Source organism: Gadus macrocephalus, chromosome 1 (genome assembly GCF_031168955.1).
Source record: "Gadus macrocephalus chromosome 1, ASM3116895v1".
NCBI classification, from domain to species: domain Eukaryota; kingdom Metazoa; phylum Chordata; class Actinopteri; order Gadiformes; family Gadidae; genus Gadus; species Gadus macrocephalus.
Genome location: NC_082382.1, coordinates 15,434,902 through 15,456,129, shown reverse-complemented (window position 1 = coordinate 15,456,129; position 21,228 = coordinate 15,434,902). Strand labels below are relative to the sequence as shown.

At 45.4% G+C, this 21,228-nt stretch overlaps 1 protein-coding gene across 4 annotated transcripts in view; it reads right to left on the bottom strand.

The window, feature by feature from the left end:
* Positions 1 to 16,703, bottom strand: part of kcnd3 (potassium voltage-gated channel, Shal-related subfamily, member 3) — a 75,626-nt gene extending 58,923 nt beyond the window's left edge. For 2 of the 4 annotated variants that reach the window (XM_060048862.1, XM_060048876.1), the window contains exons 1-2: positions 16,285 to 16,703; positions 14,374 to 15,559 (exon numbers count right to left, since the gene is read on the bottom strand). In XM_060048862.1, the coding sequence (XP_059904845.1) occupies positions 14,374 to 15,473 (1,100 nt within the window). In that variant the 5' untranslated portion in view covers positions 15,474 to 15,559; positions 16,285 to 16,703. The remainder of the gene's footprint in view (positions 1 to 14,373; positions 15,560 to 16,284) is intronic. The other 2 variants (XM_060048863.1, XM_060048865.1) reach the window with 2 other exon arrangements.
* Between the last annotated feature and the right edge of the window lie 4,525 nt (positions 16,704 to 21,228).

Sequence of the window (21,228 nt, the reverse complement as noted above, 5' to 3'; positions counted from 1 at the left end):
CGCAAAGGACCTTTCGGGTTCTTTTTTTTCTGTTAAGTATCCCTGCTAGGTTACGCCAACCATCCTAATCCTAGTCCATGAAGCATCAGGGACTGCAGTCTCTCAGCGCTGGATCCCTCTTTCTGCCCGAGCAGCAAAGAGACATTTCTGCAGTAACTTCTCAGCAGTATGGACCCCACTGAGGGTATTTATCTCCCCATTACTGAGAAACCTGGCAGAAACGTAACAACCCACTGTGAATGGCAATTAGTGTCATGCATCACGCCGTTCTTTGTGTATTTTTAAAGAGCCTCCGTTCAAATCATAGCCACTTTGATCGTGTGCGTTTTTTTTTCCCGTTTCACCCCTCTCCCTTCTCATCCACTGCTTCCCTCGGTGTTCATAATGAATAGCGGGAGTGTGTTTTTTCTCATTTCACCTCACCCCACATCCAGAGATTAGATTTTTCCTGCTGCGCAACTACACAGGCCCTGGGCTGTTGAGCAGAGAGTACAGAGACGGCTAAATTAATTGGAATACGGTCTGGTCTCGAGTAGACATTAAACACAAAATGGACCTTTGTAAAAACAGCCCTACGAGCTGCAGTTTACTAACATTCAACAGTAATCTGCAGCCCCAAGCGCAGGTCGGTTGTGGGGGTATGTGTGTGTGTCTATGTGTACGCATGGTACGTGTCTGTTGGTGTGTGTGCATGTGTGTGTGTGTGTGTGTTTTTGTGTGTGTGGATTTGTACTTCTTCTCGACATGATTGCGTAAGCCTGTAAGGCAGTGTAAAGCTTGCATTGTACCCGTTTACAGCAGTATAATTAGGTCCTCTGGATTTGAAAAGACGGGGGATTCTAGTTCCACACAATCGTGCAATAGGACCATAGCAAAGGAGCCAAAAGAGATAAGATAAAAACATATAATACATATAACACGGGAAGCAGAATGAAACTAGATTGAAAGAAAGTTGAGTGGGGTCATATGTAGGAAATGTAAATCAACGTATCAATTTGAATAATTTCTGTCAAAAACGAGAGCACTGGGTTTCAATAGAAAAAGGAAAGGAAAGTCTGGAATTTATAGCTGGCGGTCCAAAAAATGACATGTTCCCAAATTGAACAGCCAGGAAGGTGGATCCTAGGCCAGATCGAATTAGGCGACGTCCCCCCCAACCCCCTCACTCCATTTGACTCATAAAGATGTCACCCTGTTCCGCAATATCACAGAAACACATCGGGATATTGAGGGCATGCTCTCTCATGCTCGGCTTAAACACAGCCCGGCGCCATCGGGGCTCGGGCGCGGCCACAAGGGGAGTGCTGGCCACGTTTAGAGGTGTCCTTACTACGTGACGCCGGGACACACACGCTCTCCACACAGGCTGTGGACCACATAAAGGTCAGAGTGGACCACCTCAACTGTGCACCACTCAGATCGTTTAACGGCTCGATGCGATTGGTTCCCTGTCATTAAACAAGGCTTCTATTGGTGTATGCTTCGCCTCGGGAAAATAAGTTATCGTTATTGTCATGGCCAAATACAAGCTATTCCACGTGAACTTTTTGTGTGTTTCTATTGTAGAGGCAGAAGGTCATTTGTGTGTTGTTAGATTGAAATTATAATTTGCGTTGTGTTTCATGGAATGAGGCCGCTTCGTGTAAGGGCTGCTCAGGGTGCTCCTATTCGCTACCAGCATAATACCCGGCGAAGGCTTGGGATATTGAATTAGTATCGCTACCACTCATCCATTGAAGGGCGAAAAAAATAATCTATTAGTTATGTTAAGCCATGTCTTGACTTCAGTGCTCCTGACGAGCGTTGTTGCTCTCTGTCGGCCAATGGCAGCTTTAATCCTCTCAGAATGGGTAATCCCCCCAAGAAGTCAGAGTGTGAGAAAAGTTGTCTCTTGGGCTTTGTGAAGGACACGACCCAAATCCTCCTCATGAATCGTCTGTAGCACACGGGCCGTCGGTGGCCTACCTCCCCGTAGGAAAGGCAATCATGAATGAAGGATCTCCGCACCCCCGAGAGGGAGAGAGAAAGAGAGAGAGAGAGAGAGAGAGAGAGACAGAGAGAGAGAGAGAGAGGGAGAGGGAGAGAGAGAGAGAGAGAGAGAGAGAGAGAGAGAGAGAGAGAGAGAGAGAGAGAGAGGTGTTTATTGTTCACACATGATTTAGGCTTTGAAATGATCCAGAATTGCCCTGTTATTGTTTTTGCTTTAGATCCAATGGAACCGAAATTGGAGCTTCAGAGATGATCCTCTAGGCGCCCCGACAAGGCAGCTTGTTCGGGGGCGCAGAGGAAATGCGCCGTGTCCTCTTATTAGCCGGCCAAGTCAACACATCCCCTCTAACAGGGAACGTCCTGCTGTACCAAATAAGAGGCTGGGGAGAAGGGATCGAATAGAGCAAATACCCACACACGCATGCACACATGCACACATGCACGCACACACAAACACACACACAAACACACACACAGGGGGGGAAACACGGCAAGGGGGACACAGGCTCGGGAGACGGCATTAATCCTCAGAGATTTAATATTTCCTTTTGTCACCCGGGATAATCAGCGTACAACACGGTTTATGAATTACTGTTTGTCAGGACTGAAGGGATGAGATAACAGCAGAGGGAGAGAGAGATAGAGAGAGAGAGATAGAGAGAGAGAGAGAGAGAGAGAGAGAGAGAGAGAGAGAGAGAGAGAGAGAGAGAGAGAGAGAGAGAGAGAGAGAGAGAGAGAGAGAGAGAGAGAGTGATGATGGTGATGATGATGATGGTGGCAAGCACACGTGTGTATCGGTATCAACGAGAGACAATAAGAAAACAAGGCATACTTGGCTCGTCTCTGGAAGAAAAGAAGATTAATCTAAGTCCTTCAGCGGGTGCTCATCCTGTCTATGACAATGTTAACTGTTATTTCACCCATTATAGCTCTCGTATACATTAACCCCCATAGTCTATTTCAAATGACATATAATGTCTGGATGGTACAAAGAAAATATAATCCTATAATATTGAATCTTTTGTTTGGATTCAGAGGCTCAGTTTGAAGTATGGGGGCCACTCCAGTGAAAGGACAAGAGCACTAGTCTAACTAAGAGAGTCTGCAATCATCTTCTCCAATGAGTGCTTGTAAATTATGGGCTGCAAAATCTAACAATGGAATTGTCGCACAGACTCACACACCACACACACACATATGCACACAACCACATGGGCACACATACAGACACACACATATAGCAGATACTGTATGTGTCCAAGATACACTTCCTTCATGACAATAAAGCCTGCGTTTTCCGTCTAATCGTATTTGAAAAGGTTTAATTTGCTTCCCTATTCACTATATGTGGTAATGAGCAGAGGAGCTGAGGAAGCAGGCAGAGTTTAGACTCTTAGGGGGTAGACGTGAACACGTCTTTCAGTCGGACCCCTTGGGACAGAAGAGCGTGATAACTGCAATCAGACGATTTGAAACCAGTACAAGAGAGAGAGAGAGAGAGAGAGAGAGAGAGAGAGAGAGAGAGGGAGAGTAGAGCGAGTGAAAGAACCAAAAGAGGGAGAGGGAGAGAGGGAGAGAGGGAGAGAGAGAGATAGAGAGAGAGAGAATGAGAGAGAGGGATTCAATCTCCATCAATGTCATATGCCATTTTTTGTTTATGCGGCAGTACCTGCAGCATGTATAAGGAACAATTCTCCTTCACTATGGCCAGGTTAGCTGAGCTGGCTGTCAGCCCGGACACACACCGTCCAATCACAGGACAGCCGCCAGTGCAGCGACATTGACATGCGGCACACATCGCTGAGGTGTCAACACCAAGAACATATTAGTAGAAAACCTTCCTCAAAGACGTTCACTGTCAATCACACGTCACACCCTCCCCCCATGCCCCACACACACTCTCCTTTTCTCCCTTACCATCTGACGAGGGGCCAGGTAAATAGGTCTGCCACGGCCTTGGAAGACCTCTGCGCGCTATACACTCTTTTCAAGAAATGGGAAACCGTCCAAGAGTGCTGCATGAAAAGCGGGGGAAATAAGTGTACACAGCAACAACAACAAAAACAACAACAAAAATATCAACAACAGCAGCAGCACCCCAACCAGGGAGAAGCCAGCGAGTTGAAATGTGACATGTGTTAGCGACGCGGTGGCAGGTCTGCAGGGGAGAGCGGAGAGAAACAGGAGGTGTTGTATTGACTGGTGGTAAGGAGGGGGGGGATGGAGGGGAAGAGAGAACACACACACACACACACACACACACACACACACACACACACACACACACACACACACACACACACACACACACACACACACACACACACACACACACACACACACACACACACACGCCCAGCAGGCAGAGCACTCTACCAGCTAGTGCACAGGGCTCTTTTATAGGCCTGTTTAAACCACGCTTCAAATGTTCACAACGACACCATCAAGGCTGTGGAATGGTGCTTTGTATGTCTGCTGCCAAGGAGGAACCAAGAGCCTGCAAGGTGAGGGGAACCGCGGGATGATGGAGAGAGTGTTCGGACAACTTGAACGCTACGATAATAATATATATCTATCGGATATAGGGAATATATAGAAAATATATGGAGAATTACTGAAATCATATGCAGTGTATTTATGTATGCATGCATTCATGCAGCTTTAGGTGCTGATTTCAGAGTTGTGAAGAAAGCGCAGAAAAGAGCAGAAAAGAGCAGAAGAGAGACGAAAAGACCAAGATTGCGAAACAAACAAAATGTCGAGGATTCAACATGTTGTTGAAGACTCCCTCCCTACCCACCTACAATTCTGAACCATTGAGAAGTGTTTTATTTCATGTCTGACAGACATGAAAGATAGATTCCCACACATCACTCATTGTAGAGATGGTCAGAAACTAGCCGGGAGGCCAAAATCAAGATTGGCATTCATAAAGGCAGGTGCAGCCAATTTGAAAAATATATTCTCACATCGCAATACACTCACTAACCACTGACGGACGGCTGTGCCATTATTTACAAATGAAACAGAAGAAAAAGCTCTAAAAACAGACCTACAGCACCTTTAAGGCTCATCAGATTACATGCCGCCCAAATAAAATGGCAATGCCGAGGTAGACACTCATCAGTAGTAAAACACACACACACACACACACACACACACACACACAAAACACGCACACATACTGCTATTCATGAGGGTAAAACGAGTATGCAATGAAAATTGTGTGAGAGTAATGTAGGATGAGGGAGAGCAAGAGCTAGAGAGAGAGAGAGAGCGATAGAGAGAGAGAGAGAGAGAGAGAGAGAGAGAGAGAGAGAGAGAGAGAGAGAGAGAGAGAGAGAGAGAGAGAGAGAGAGAGAGAGAGAGAAATAGAGTTCTTGTGTGTCTATATTTGGATCTCCTTTCTGTGGCATTTTCCCCCCGCTCTCTCTATAGAGCAGCCTCAATAGGTCAGTGGGTTGACTGTAAAACAGGTGAGTGCACTTCCTCAATGTATGCCTGTTACACACAGACGTACACACCAAACTAAAATATGCTATATAGGCCTAATAGGAACGATAAAATGTTGTAGATTCAATGCTCACCTTCCCGTACATCAGCCCAGATCTGTCTACCAGTAGATTTCTTAACTCAACTGTGATTGTGGCCAACAGATTGTCTATTTTTAGATTATATTTCTGTTATTGGCTGAGGGGTTCACATTGAGTTCACTGTTGTGTAGAACGCAACTTGGGGGCGAAAGGTGAACTGTCGCCTTTTCAGTTTGATTCATCCTCAGACCCATAGGCCATTAAAGCTTATCACCGCAGGAAGCAATGCAGTTCATCTTCACTGGCCGCAAGAAGCAGGGATACTAAACCTGATGTATTATTTTGTGTCACTAGCGCTAAGGTTCATGACATAATATTGTTGAATGTGGTAATACATTACTATTCTACTATTCGAGTTGTTGAACTGAGCGTTCCTTCTCCTACCTCAAGTATGATGATGATGATGATGAATGGTTAATAATAATCACATTAATAATAATATCATATTATTATTATTACCCACCTCCATCAGCAATCCATTCATTCCAGACATATGAAAGGTTAAATAACCGCCCCCTCTGATCCACTTGTAGCGCCCAGCCGTGATGAACACCACTCCCAGTCAATCTGCCTCCCAGCACCCCCCAGAGACGGATCAGTCAGCCCCTCTTCCCTAACGAAGACAGGGTGATGCAGGGGGCTGACCCCGGCCCAACGGGGGACAGCAACCACCCTCATATATCTTAGATGAAGAACGGGTGACCTCAGCGCTTTGCAATTATACCTTAGTGTTGTTAACCTTACCTCATCAATTTATTACAAGGTGTAACAAGGGCCCATTCCCTCCGTACCGGCCTGCCAATACTCACCCGTCTGCATTGATTAACGCTGTACACAAGCTTTTGCATTCAAGATAAATGTGTAATAAATCCAGAGGGAGGTGTCCGGGGTGAGAGCGAAGGAAGGCCCGTACGTCTTCAAGGCATATGGGCTGTGGCAGCGGCCACTCAATAGAACAAGCCTGCTCCTGGAAAGCCTCCAAAACTGAACTGCTAGAGACACATTTGTATCCGTCTGCAGGCCCGCACAGCCAGCCTTCAACCAAATCCAAAAACAGGGGCGGCCAAGGGAGGGGGGGGGGCTTGCTATACGCGAGCGGTCTTGCTGCGGTCGTCTGGGAGACACGGCAAGAGAAATGCATCGATCGTTGGGGAGCGGTGATCAGAGGCACCTGGGCTTAAAACGGGTTATTAATCCTATGCTGTTGACGCCATGCTAATGACCGCCACGCATCTTAGTGCTAGCGTCAATAACAGTAGTGTGGCGTATTCCAACTACAATTTCACCCCACCATTCCCATGGTGCAGTGAGTTTGCACTACGCCACGGGCATATAGGCCTGCATTATAATACATACCCAACCAATAACAGTAGGTAAATCCAAGTATTGGATTGAACGAAAAGTATCTGTCAAAATTGTACTGCAGTTCCAGCAAAGTAGTCTGCAGTTAACTGCCAATCACTCACTCAACACTAGTCACTTATTTCAAAACCGTTTCATCACCTTTGCCACAGGACATTTACCAGCTTAACCCACTGGAGATAAATCCAACTGGTGATACTCATTCAATGATCGAAATCAATTTGGCTAGGAAGCTTGGTGCAAAATCCCTGTCATATTCCCCTAACTGTCTCTGCAACAGCTCAAGCCTCAACCCCCACTATCTGCCTGCCTCCCTGCTTGCATGCCTTTGGGTGTGAGATTTAGGTTGAATCTCAATCCTTTGCTCGCTTCAAAATCTCAGCCCTAACCCTCGCTGTTGCGCGTTCACGCGCCGTGGAGCCATGTCCCAATCAGTGTTGTTTTCGTCAGGCAAGACGAAAACGAAAATGACGTCGTCAGACCCCTTTTTTCCATGACGAAAATGAGACTAAGACGAACGTCACCAAAGCCATATAAAGACTAAAATGTGACGAAAAATGTAGACATTTTCGTCAGACGAGAACTAGACGAGACTAAATTGTTAGTGAGTGGACGAACAGTCACGCTTGTCCTAACAGTCACGCCCCCATCACACACTAAAAGCCTCGCTCGCGCGCAGCTGCGCCTGCACGCACACGGCACAAACACACTACAGAGAGAGGCTGGTGGACGAGGCACACACACACTCATACACTACAGAGAGAGGCTGGTGGACGAGGCACACACACACACACACACACACACACACACACACACACACACACACACACACACACACACACACACACACACCATGGCAGCAGCAGCGGTGCCGGGTGCGGGTGGTCGTAAAAAGTTTTGCGACGAAAACTGACTAAAACCTTTGGAGTTTTCGTCGGACTAAAACTAGACTAAAACTTTCAAAGATAGAAATGACTAAAATGGGACTAAAACTAAGAAGCATTTCGTCAAAAAGACTAAGACTAAAACTAAATCTAAAATGCCTGCCAAAAACAACACTGGTCCCAATACCAGTTTAAGGCCCAATCTCAATACTTCCCCTTACCCCTTATCTTCCCCCTTACCCTTGAAGTTGCGCGTTCATGTGAGAGCTAGTGGTGTCTCAATACCCAATTTGATCAAGATTAAGGGATAAGATTGAGTGCTATGTACCCCTTATTTTTAAGATGATTTGAGAGCTCACTTGCTCCTCCAAGGGCTATCCCAGAGCACATAGCGAAACCGGGAATTTTCAAAAAAACATGGCTGCTTGAAGCGAGGAATATTTTACAGCTATCTACACAACTTTTTATATGTTTATAATGACTCGGTTTGATCTGAAATGTGCTACACGAACGATGCATAGTATTGTAGGTCTTAACTGAAGCTTTCAAACGGTCGTTTTAGGATACAATTAGCGCGTATACCACCACTCCATTGGCTTATATGGTAGCTTGCCAGCTAGATGGCCTGCAGCGGATTCAAATTGTATCCGAATCCGTTCGGTTCGTTTACCACAGTTCGGAGCATTCTGGAGATCCGCGGATTTCGGTTTCATGAAGGCATTGCCTTATGTAGCGTATTTTGCCTACTGTAGCCTACGTCCGATACAAGGGTGTTTAGGACCCAGCGGAATGCATTCTCTCCAGTGCTGCCCGAGCCAATGAGACTTTTCCCGCCCCTCCCTTCAGCCTGTCAGCGTTCAAAACAAACTGGGCTTTAAACTTCGTTGCGCTCGTCGCCAGAGTTCTAGCCTCGTCGGCCGTTAACCCTTACATGTTACACTCAGTGCACCATGTTTTCAAATGCATTTAGGGGAACATTTATTGCACAAAAAAGCCTTGCAAGTTGTCTGATTGCAGTCAATTAACACATTGCAAATAGACTGTGGGTCTCATTCATTTTTATGTTTCTCCCCCACACCCTCCGTCAAAGAAAAGTCCGCCTTTTTACTATCACGGACATGATCCTAATCCGAAGCGTATCCGAAACCGAGGCCCAAAACGGTTATCTGAACCGAACCGTGGACACACTGATCCGTTTCACCACTATGCTACACACACCCTCAACTCTTCAACGATGGCGGCAGCATCTAAGATATATATCGCTCTTCTTCTCTGGCTTTTATTGGCATTTCGGCGCTCTGGTGACGGGGCAGCCAGCTGGCGACGATGAATGATGACGTACCCGAAACCGAGTGGCGTCTCATTTCATAGGGGAAAGATCTCAGCCCTTGGCCCTTACACTTGCAAGTGCTAGGGTTAAGACAAAGACAAAGACAAAGCAAAAGGGGCAAGGGGAAGAATCGAGATTCGGCCTAAAGGTAGCTTAAGGGGTAGGGGGAGGGCTAACATCCCCTCAAAATTGAGATTTTCGATGGGCACCCTCAAAGCGCTTCAGTTCTGACTTGCTCCCACAATACCTTGCGAGAAAACGGAAAATCAAGAAATATCCTAGACAAGAAGGAGGACGAAAAGATGCGACAGGATTGGAAAAACACAAATGTAAGTATTTTCTCTGTAATTAACTAGTAATTATTTTATTAATTATACTCTGCAGCCCGGCCGCGGGCTTCGAAGCCCGGCAGCGGACTCTCGGAAGTCCCCGGCCGACTTTCGCGGAAGATCGCGAAAGTCCCCGGCCGACTTTCGCAGGCCGCCCGACCACGGTTCTCGGCCGGGATGCATGCCCGATGACGGGCTCTGCAGCCCGGCCTGCAGACCGGGCTGCAGACCGGGATGCATACGACCGGGCTGGATGTCGTATGATATCCAGATCTTCCATGTTCTAGTGACTCCAGGTTAAAAATAAACTTTACTATACTAATATATTATATTAGATTAGATTAGATTAGATTAGATTAAATTAGATTAGGCTTTATTGATCCTTTTGGGATGACTCCCTCAAGGAAATTGATTGTCCAGTAGTTTACAGAAAGAAACACAACACAATATTAAATTATATACAATATAAGATAAACAATACACTCTAAGATAACAATAAAAAGTAAACAGTAAACAGTAATCAATAATTATAATATAAGATAAGATAAACAATAAACTCTTAACTAACTAACTATAAAAAGTAAACAAAAAACAGTAAACAGTAAACAATAAACTCTTAGCTAATATAGAAAGTAATATTAGTAACATTATTAGTTAGTAATATTATATATACTAATATATATATTATATTAGTAATATTCTCTAAGTATTATTATACTAATATATTATATTAGTAATATTACATGGTTAATCAATCTATTTTTTGGCAGTACTATATTGTGTACATAGCTATCACATATTGTACGTAACATATGGCCATATCACCCAGTTCTGGCATATAATTCCTAATTCCTTTTTATTCGTTTTCTTTCAGGACATCGTTGAGTCCACTGCCACCAGCCCTCCCACCTCTCCCTCATGCTCCTCCACCCCAGGCACCTCTTCCACCACCCCAGGCACCTCTTCCAAGAGGAGAGTGCCAGGGGGCAGGCGAGGCATGAGGAGAGCGAGGCAAAGTTGGCGGAATGGTGGAGAAGATGTGATTCTCCACCATTCTCTCAAAAGATGAGAGAGGGTGTGTGTGTGTGTGTATTTTTAGGTGTGTGTTTGTGTGTATTTTTAGATGTGTGGTTCAGTGTTTCTTATTTAAATAAAGTGTTTCTTCTAAAGTGTTCTTGTTCTTAACCGATTATTATCTAAGGGTGCATTCACACTAGGCCTTCTGGCCGTGGCCGTGGCTGTTTTAGCACCTAACCGTGCTCAAATCTGCCAGTGTGAGTGTGGCCAGTCTCGCCAGGCCGTGCCAATTACAAAATATAAATACCATTTCAGGTTAAACATCTTTACAATGGGTCTTGCTCGTTGCCCGAGACAATGGCAGCCAGTCTGTCTCTTGTAACATTACCAGGGGTCTGGTTATCTGCTAGGGGGCACAGGGAGGCCATGATGACGTCACAGGGTAGGGTTGTCCCATTTGGTAGGGGATCGGTTAGGGTAGCAATGAGGGGTAGCAATGAGCATGAGCAATGAGGGTTAGGGTTGAGATGTAGGGTTGAGACAGTGAGCAAAGAAACGGGATTGGGCCTTAGGCTAAGCATTTTTTTTGGTACCAAATGTTCTTTGTAGCAGTAACAGCGCCTTTGTGAGAGGATTTAGGTCAAATTGCAAGAGAGGGTGTTAAGGCAACATGTCTTTGCCTCCCCCTTCATCCAGGTCTTGCGTCCCACAGTTCTGCACTTCACCTCTCACAGCGTATCCCTTCATCACAGTGAACCGCCTGCGTATTTTCTCTTCGTCACACACCCTTCCTCATCCTTATCCCCCTAGCACACACTATTTTCTCCTCCTGCTTTCAAATGTCTGGAACCAACTTTCATTTCCCACGTAAGGTGAAAAAAAAGACCCTATAATGTGGCAGTGTAAACTGTTCTCATTGCCTGTATCTGCTGCTGCTTCTGTGGGATAACTGTTTCTCATTCCGTCTGGATTATTGTCCAGTAGACAAATCCGGGTCTTAAGAGCCGCCGCGGGGTCAGAGCAGCGTGAATATGCGCAGCGGTGGGTCGCCAGGGTCAAGAGAAAGTCACCACGTCGGCGTGCAAACACCATCGCGACCAACAGTGTTACTGACAAGTGAACACAAACACGCAGCTCAAAATGATTTTACAGGGATGCCTCAGTGTGCGGAGACACACACACACACACACACACACACACACACACACACACACTATACACACTGAAGCAAAGGGCAAGAAAACTGTGCAGTAAATGAAACAGGAGCATAGGTGATACAAGGGGATTGCAACGCAGAAGGCAAACCAAACAACAAAACAATTATGGACAGGGGTAGAAAGAGAGATACACAGAGAGAGAGAGAGAGAGAGAGAGAGAGAGAGAGAGAGAGAGAGAGAGAGAGAGAGAGAGAGAGAAAGACAGACAGAGGGAGAGAGACCTCTCTGTGTTTAAAGATTCAGACGACTAAATATCTGCAAGTAGATGACAGGTTGCCAGTTCACAGATTGGTCCAGTGTCAGGGGAAGGCGTATGACAGAGCTTAGTTACAGAGTAATTGGATGCATCGGCTGACACTCAAGAAACACTCCAACACCTTATTCATTGCAGAACCATCCCAAAAATTCCCCAGGCCAAAGACTTACCCACATCACATGGAAAACATGTCTACAAATCAACAGACAAGTGCAAGAAAAAGTGTAAGTGAGTGTGTGTATGTGTGTGTGTCTATGTTTGTGTCTGTGCGTGTGTGTGTGTGTGCGTGTGTGCGTGTGTGTGTCTGTATGACATAAAGAGGCAGCATAGAGCACAATGTCAGCCAAGTTGACATTAGTCAGCAGATGCAGCGGGCCACATCATTAGTCACTTTGACAACCACCACTGGCCCCCTGCCTTATTGATGAGGCAATGCTGAACCCCTCCTCCTACACACACACACACACACGCGCGCACACATTTGTACGTACACTGATCAGGGCGCTAATTGCAACAAAAGACCAGATAAGTGTCTATATTTCCCCACTCTTGATGACTAGGGGCGCTAATGGCTGAGGAGGTAGAGTGGGTCGTCACTTGTCTGGCAATGGAAGGTTGCTGGTTCGATACTCGTGCCCAAGGGTCGAGGTGTCCGTGAGCAAGACGTCTAACATGAACAACTCCCATCGAGCTGGTGGTAGTCTTGGAAGGTGGCTACTGCCATCGCCTTGGGTGTCTTGAAAGGCGCCTCTAAATTAAATGTATTATTATTATTATTATCGCTGTGTGAATGTACACATATATTTTCCAGTACTGTCGCATATGAATGGGTGAATGTGAGGCACAGTTGGAAAGTGCTTTGAGCGGAAACTGGTTAGAAAATAGATATGCTATATAACTGCAGTTCATTCACCATAGGGACATAACTGGAATAAACAACCAAGGCTTGGCTGTTTATTCTCTCTCTCTCTCTCTGTCAGAGGAAATAAAAAGATCCCTCAGAACTCGAGAGGAATCTCGGTGACTGTTGATGAGCGATGAGCCATTTGTGGCATCGCTGATTGTGACATTTAGCATGATGCAGGCACAATTTGTAAACCGCCTGATACCGCTGTGACGCTGTGCATGCCAATCTATGTCAGCTACTCATGAAACCCGACCATGATTCAGCCGACACAATAGCCGATGCAATAAACCACCTCTGTTGTTTTATATGTGTGTATGTGGGGAGATCTGTGTGTGTGTTTGTGTGTGTGTGTATGTGTGTGTCTGTGTGTGTGTCGGTGTTTGTGTGTGTTTGCTTGCCTCGAGGCATCTGCATATACTATATGCGTTGGATGTTAATGTTGATCAAGTTCATGTCTATACATGTGGGTGTACTGTGTTTGACTGTTTATTTATGTCTGCAGTCACGCATGTTTGCCTTTCCACACATCACGGGCATGGTTAATATAATGAATGCAAATGTGTGGCTCTTCCTAAAATGTCTGTACATAGCAGTGGGATGGAAGTAGACGATAAAGATCCTTCCATATGCCCTTCATCTCGATCAAGTCCTTCAAAGCGTAGGGACACATCATTAGGAAGTGACAGAGCCGGTGCCACAGGTTAATTAGTTTTATCTTGTAAACTGCAAACATGCCAGCCTTTTTGGAGCATCTTATTTTCCATAACAGTAATTAGGCTTGTGTGTATTGCTGGGTGCTCAAAAGCTGAGCCTTGATTCATTTGTTTACTTTTTACAACATTGTGAACAACAATGTTCAACATTGTGAACATTTTAATATTTCCCGGAGGTGCTCTTTATACAGTGGGAGCCGTTTCATTTTTTCATACGCACAACTAGAGTAATGTGGAACGGGTGATTAAAGGAAACAGCAATGTCAGTGCTGTGGCGTTGTACATTTTCAAAATTGAATTCTTCCCAGCTCCTAAGACACAGACAGAGAACAAAGGGAGTGATCATTCGTGGATTTGTTCTTTGGGTTTGTCATACCTTTTCTCAGTGAGGTGACTTTCACTTGCCATTCTCTCTGTGAATAATTTTCTCCGTGAATGCCCCAGTGTCTCAGGGTCCAGTGTTCTCTGCCTTTCGATAATTTCAAAATCCAACAAAATATAATGGATGCGGTTTTGAAGTGAAAGCTTTTTGAATTGATCCACACAAAATGAGACTGACGTGATTCGCTCACAATGAACTATGGCACGCACACAAACACACACACACACACACACACACACACACACACATGCACACACACCCACACACACACACACACAAACACACACACACACACACACACACACACACACACACACACACACACACACACACACACACACACACACACACACACACACACACGTAGCACGATCCTCCAAAACGATTCACTTACCCCAGCGTCGTCATGGTAACGATGGTGTACCAAAAGGAGGCGGGGATGCTGGTGAACTTGCTGGAGGACGAGCCCTTCTCGGCGTAGAACATGACCGTGGCGAAGATGATGATGGCCATGGTGAGTGAGAAGAGCAGGAAGCCCAGCTCCGAGGCGCAGCTCTTCAGCGTGTAGCCCAGGATGCGCAGGCCCTGCGAGTGGCGGGAGAACTTGAAGATGCGGAAGACGCGGAAGACACGCAGCGTGACGAAGGCCCCGCTCACGTCCTCGTTGTCCGTCATCACTAGGCCGATGTAGTAGGGCAGGATGGCCACCACGTCGATGATGCTCATCACCGAGCGCATGAAGCGGTAGCGGCTGGGCGCGGCGAACAGCCGCATCAGGTACTCCACGGTGAAGATCATCACGCACGCCGTGTCCATGCAGAAGAAGGCCACCGTGTAGCGCTCGCCGCAGGGCACCTCCTTCTGGTGGGTGGAGGTGCCGCAGGGCACCGTCTCCACCACGTTGGTGATGACCGAGATGGCGATGAAGAAGCCCGTGACGTAGTAGAAGACCAGCGCCATGGTGGAGGTGTGGGGGTTCTCGAAGGCCCGCCACATGGTCTCCCGGCAGGTCATGTTGGGCGGCTTTTTGTCCTTGTTGTCCTCCAGGTCGTCCTGTAGACGCTCTGCGTTCTCCCGCTTGCGGTCCTTGTACTCTTCGTAGCAGCAGTCGCCGATGATCTCGGGGATGATGCCGAAGAAGGCCAGCTCCTCGTCGTAGGCCGAGATGCACTCGGAGCGCGGGTAGTGGAGCTTACCCGTGCGGTAGAAGTTGAGCACGCTGCGGAACATTTCGGAGTCCCGGTCGAAGAAGTACTCGTGGGTCTCCTCGTTGTAGAAGAACTCTTTCTCCGAGCTGCCCAGCAGGGTGTCCGGGTAGCGGTCCAGCGTGTTCCTCCAGGTCTGGAAGCGCCGGCCGCTGACGTTGAGGATGATGAGCTCGTCTTGCCGCTTGTTCTTCTGGTTGGGCGCCACGGGCATGGGCAGGTTGGCCACGGGCATCCAGCCGATGGCTGCCGCCCGGGCGAAGGGGAGCCAGGCCGCAACTCCGGCCATGGCGAGTCCTGGCTTGGGGGGTGTGCAGAGAGACGGGGGTCCCCTTCACACCTTCACAAGCAGCTAGGCTTCAGCTCACCCACCATCTGGTGGGGGAGAAGCAGGTGGAGTACCTGGTTTAGGTTATGCTGGAGGAGGGCTTTAGGACAGGTACATGTTCCATAGAAAGGTGAGAAAGAGGGGGATCAAGAGGAAGGGGAAATGAGGTGCGAGGTGAGGTGTAAAAGACGTAAGGACATGGAGGAGCTGCGTGAGGGAACGAGTGTTTATGTAAGAGCAATGCATAGGATGCAGAAGAGTGGAAGCAGACGGGATTGTCAGGGGTTTGGAAAAAAAGAAAAAAAGAATAAAAAGGGAACATGTTTGATTCATTTTTTTAAATGTACTAAATGCAATCGGCTATGTACAAATTCATACCAATGTTTATATATATATATATATATATATATATATATATATATATATCCAACCAAAATAAACTCGCCCTAATCCAATCGCTCTATTTCTCAGAATTTGCCTTTCCAACAAACACAATTGCCAGCCACGATTTGGATTACCATCTGTTACAGAATCCTGGCAAAAAATCGAACAAGTCAAAACCTGTTGAGTTACAACCAATAGCATACGGACGGGCGACCGCCTGCCATTACAGCCCACCAGACTGTACCGAGCTGTACGCACTCCAACCCATGTTCAAGCCCCATTAAACACACTTTGAATCCTCATCATCACTGAATAACATGTCATCGTTAGAATGAAAATGTCTACGCTGACATTTTCTTAAATAGGTTATAATCACGTGGCAACTTACCGATACAAAAAATGTAAAAGTCCAAAGAAATCCAAGGTCCTCGTGCTGGCTGCTCAGATGCGCGTGGTGGACTGGACGGGCTAATTTCACAAATCGTTTAATCCAGAAACAAGTTTTTTTTAATAGGCAAAACCTAGACATTGATAAATATATACTTACTTCTTAGGGAAAGTAGGCGACAACTAAATATAGCCACGCTATATATTGTGCTTTAGCACACGCACCACTGCTTTAATGTGCCCCCATTATGTTATTGGAATAAATAGTCGGAAGACCTCGTCGACCCCTCCGAGCAAAACCGACACCCGCTCAGACCGCCTGGACTTGGAAAATGCTCGGCAGTCGATGGATTGGAGTGGAGAGCACTACCCCTCGTTCTCCAAAATGACGAACAGACTGAGGTATCGTACTCTCTCTCTCTCTCTCTCTCTCTCTCTCTCTCTCTCTCTCTCTCTCTCTCTCTCTCTCTCTCTCTCTCTCTCTCTCTCTCTCTCTCTCTCTCTCTCTCTCTCTCTCTCTCTCTCTCTCTCTCTCTCTCTCTCTCTCTCTCTCTCTCTCTCTCTCTCTCTCTCTCTCTCTCTCTCCCCTCTCACTCTCTCTCTCCCTCTCCATATATCTCTAGCCTCCCTCTCTCTCTCCCTCTCCCTCTCTCTCCCTTATCCTTTCTCATTTTCTCTCTCGCTCTCTCTCTCGACACTTCATTGGCTGCAGTGTCGGTGGGTTTTAGGGAGCGCTCACATCGCAGCTGATGCGTCTGAGTTCTGGGGGTGAGCTGGCAGGGAGACGTCACGTCGCTTTTTCAAAAGCACACGCAACTTCATTGAGGAGCAACGACTGAAAAGGTTTAATGTGATTCAAGCACATTGATCTTTTTTTATTTCTTTCTTATTGTCTTTTTTTTGTCAAGAGTGAAACATGTGGGCTCAATTAATTGGAAATAACTAGAATCCATTGGCATAAGCATTTGTCTTTCTCATACGGAGGGTGAAATTTAGATTTCCTATAGCTTTTCTCCCCCTGGGTGTCAACAAAACGCAGGCCATTTTACTTTGGCCTATTTATCAGGTCAATTTTAGTGTGAAACAAAACGTGGTCCCATGGATAAAAATAACATCTAAGTAGGTAGGCCTACTGTATATGTTCTAAGAATAAGAAGTTGTGTTAAAGTGACTGTTTTCATGACAGTGACTGTTTCATGAACTTGCAGCATCCCTTCACGAAAGGTATTCTGTTAAAATAAGATATTCTGCCACATTCTTACCATTACAGTAAGTCATATTCACTGTCATTTCCATATATTCTATTATATTTCAAGTCGAGTTTGGCAAAAATAAATCAAGGCCTGAATGCAAATTGGCAGGAAAAGAAAAATATAGCCTTTCGCCTTCTTAAGAATATCATAAAATATAGCCGAAGAACACAACCTTCAATCCCCACATAATTCAATGTCTGCAAAGCAAAATTCAGCCCGTAATTAAACCATGTGGGGGCCGTCCCCTCCAATAACACTGTCGCCTGGAATAACAATCAGCCAGGTCCCACCACACACATACATAGTCCCACAACACCAAACAAACACCTGCATGTTATTATACAATATAACGTGTATTGTATTATACATTGTAACATGCATGTTATACACTGGATTATGCATGTTTTAATACACTGTAACATGCATGCAGGGAGACCCATTTTAGACAAAAGTCAACTTGGTTGTGGACAGAATAAATATTATTGATAAGGCACACTAAGACATGTATTAGAGCCCTTGTCTTTCAAGCAAAGATTGGTATTTGCACACAACCGTACACGCACAAGCACAAAAACCACAAAAGAAAACACACACACATACACACACAAACACAAACAAACAAAGACGTGAATAAAAAAGGAATCACAAACCAACAAAAACCAGACACAAACACACACAAACACACACACACACACACACACACACACACACACACACACACACACACACACACACACACACACACACACACACACACACACACACACATACTCACAGCCTTTGAGTGATACTCTGTTCAAATGTCACTGAATCACACGGTAGGCTAGCTGCCCTGGTTTCCATGGGGATACCGGACTCCGTAACCCTGGGTGACATAAGAAAAAAAGATGATACGATAATCCACCATGAGTTCCGTGATCATCATGACCAAATGCATTGATTATTGCTGTCAGCATGATTGATTACAGTTTTGTTCTACGGTCGGTAATATGAAACTGAAAGAAAATGCAGACTTAAACAATTCCTTATTAGGCAGTGCCGATATATGTTTGTGGTAATAGATTTAACCCACAACTTGACTTTATACTTTATGGATGTCTATATGGATACTGTACATGTTATCCAGCTAAGCCTTGATGATCAGAATCCCCCCCCCGTGGTGTGGAAAAGCCTGTGGGTTAGGGACAGAAAATGTTAATTCCACCCCCCCCCCCCCCCCCCCCCCAACACATGCCAGACCGCCTCTGGCGTCTGTATCCATGTGTCCTTTAAGCATCTCCTGACCTCCTCCCTGGCAGATAGGAGATAAAGATTTCTCCAGATTGGCTCTTAGGAAGCTAAAGCCTCTGTTTCTGATAAGCTTCATAGCTGAAGCGTCAGGATTGTTGAGGGAGAAAATAGGGTGATAGGTAATTGTTGTGACCTTGGTATCTGCTTGGCTCATCCCAGCCTATGACCGAAAACAAGGGGATTTTTTGGGTAACGTTGTGTCTTTGTTGTTTGTTTGCTTTCCTACGTTGACGCATTTAAAAATAGTAAAATTACTGCACGTCCTGGGTATTCTTTGTCTTTTTGAAGTCGTCCTTTGGGGTTTGTCAGTCTCTCAAACCCAGGTTTGACAGCCAGTGAAACGGTGAGATTACGGTTAAGGACACCTCTCCCGCATACAAACAGACTTGAGGCAGCAGAATACAAATATCTTCCTAAAACGCTCCCCAGATGTCGTCTCACGTCGAGTCCTAATGATAGCCCTGAACTGAGCCCTCTCGCTGGGATACTTGGGGAGGGAAGAGGGTAGCCGTCTTGTTGACGGCGCAGCATGTACACTCTGCTAGCTCAGCTTTTAAAAACATTTTATTCCTGTCAGCAGCAGGACGCAAACCTTTTTTGTAAAATATATAGCCAGGTGCACAAGTATTGGGGTACTCTCGTGTGCATGTTTACTTTTAGGTAAGCATGGGGTTGACAGTGAGTGTTTTACCATATGATGTTCTAGACAAATGACACACAAATCCATTTAGAAGGGGAAGAGAAAAACTAAGATAAAGAGAGAAAGCGCGAGAGAATATGCAAGAACAGCCAAAACACTAATTTATCACTTTTTGTTGTCACTAAAAAGTTTGAAATTTGTTCTTAATGGTTTTATGAGTCTAGTTCAGCAGTTTTCAAAAATAATTAAATAAACTTTGCAGACTATATGATTTAAAAAGGGTCATTATTGCTTAGGGTGGCAAACGTTTTCACTATGAAATAGAGGGAAAAGCTGGAGTCCTAGTGCACACCATCTTTTGTCCATTGAACGGCCGCCGCGGTGGTGCGGGTAAGGTGTTGTGAATATAAAGTCTATAGTCATTCTTTCTTTTTTGCAGGTCTATCCATATTTGCACATGCCAATCCGACTGAACAACATCAGAAATGAACACATTTTTGCAGGAAACGTACAACTAATTCACATGAGGGGGCCTGTGATTGGATGACAGGTTACCGTGGTGTGATCAGTATATGATCGACTGAGGTTGTATCAGGCCTCTATGGGACAAACCAATATAGGAGACGTCCTCATATGGGGCAGTTGGCAACCCTACTATTGCTGTGCATGTGCATGAGCACAGCTATAAAATACATAACTCTTGTTGTTACATGCTTATTCTTTTATTTGGGGTTTAAATACCTTTTCGCTGAGAGTGCCACAGAGAGTGGTGGCACTCTCTGTGGAACTCTCAGTGAAAAGGTTATGCAGCTATACACAATCATGTGAGCAAGAACTTAATAATGCTGATGTTTATTAGCAACAGCTGTTTAGTGTTGTTTTGGCGTTGCATGCTCACGCCTAATGTTTAATATTTTAACTTTGAAGACAAAGGGAAAATCGGACTTACAACATACATTTTTGAATAAATCTGACTAGAGAGGAATTCAGTGTTGAGAATATTTTAAATGTAGAAACACAGAACAAGGTTGTACTGTGAGAAAAAATTCAAGGTAACCTTGAAGATGAGGCAAAAAAAAACAGGAAATACACAAGTGAATACACAGGTGAATGCAAAGGTGAACACAGAGGTGAATAGACAGGTGAATAGACAGGTGAACACACAGGTGAATACACAAATGAATACAGGTGAATACACAGATGTGTAGACAGGTGAATACACAAATGAATACAGTGGAATACACAGGTGAATACATCGGTGAATAGACAGGTGAACACATAAATGAATACACAGGTGAACACACAGGTTAATGCACAAATGAATACAGGTGAATACACAGATGTATAGACAGGTGAATACACAAATGAATACAGTGGAATACACAGGTGAATACATCGGTAAATAGACAGGTGTATACACAGTTGAAAAGAAAGCTGAATAGACAGGTGTAGACACAGTTGAATAGAAAGGTGAATAGACAGGTGTAGACACAGGTGAATAGGCAGGGGAATACAGGTGAATACACAGGTGATACACAGGTGAATAGACAGATGAAAACACAGGTGAATACACAGGTGAGTACACAGGTTAATAGACAGGTGAATACACAGATGAAAACAGGTGAATACACAGGATAACACAAAGGTGAATACATAGATGAATAGACAGGTGCATATACAGGTGAATCGGCAGGTGGATAGACATGTGAATACACAGGTGAATAGACAGATGAAAAGACAGGTGAATAGACATGTGAACACA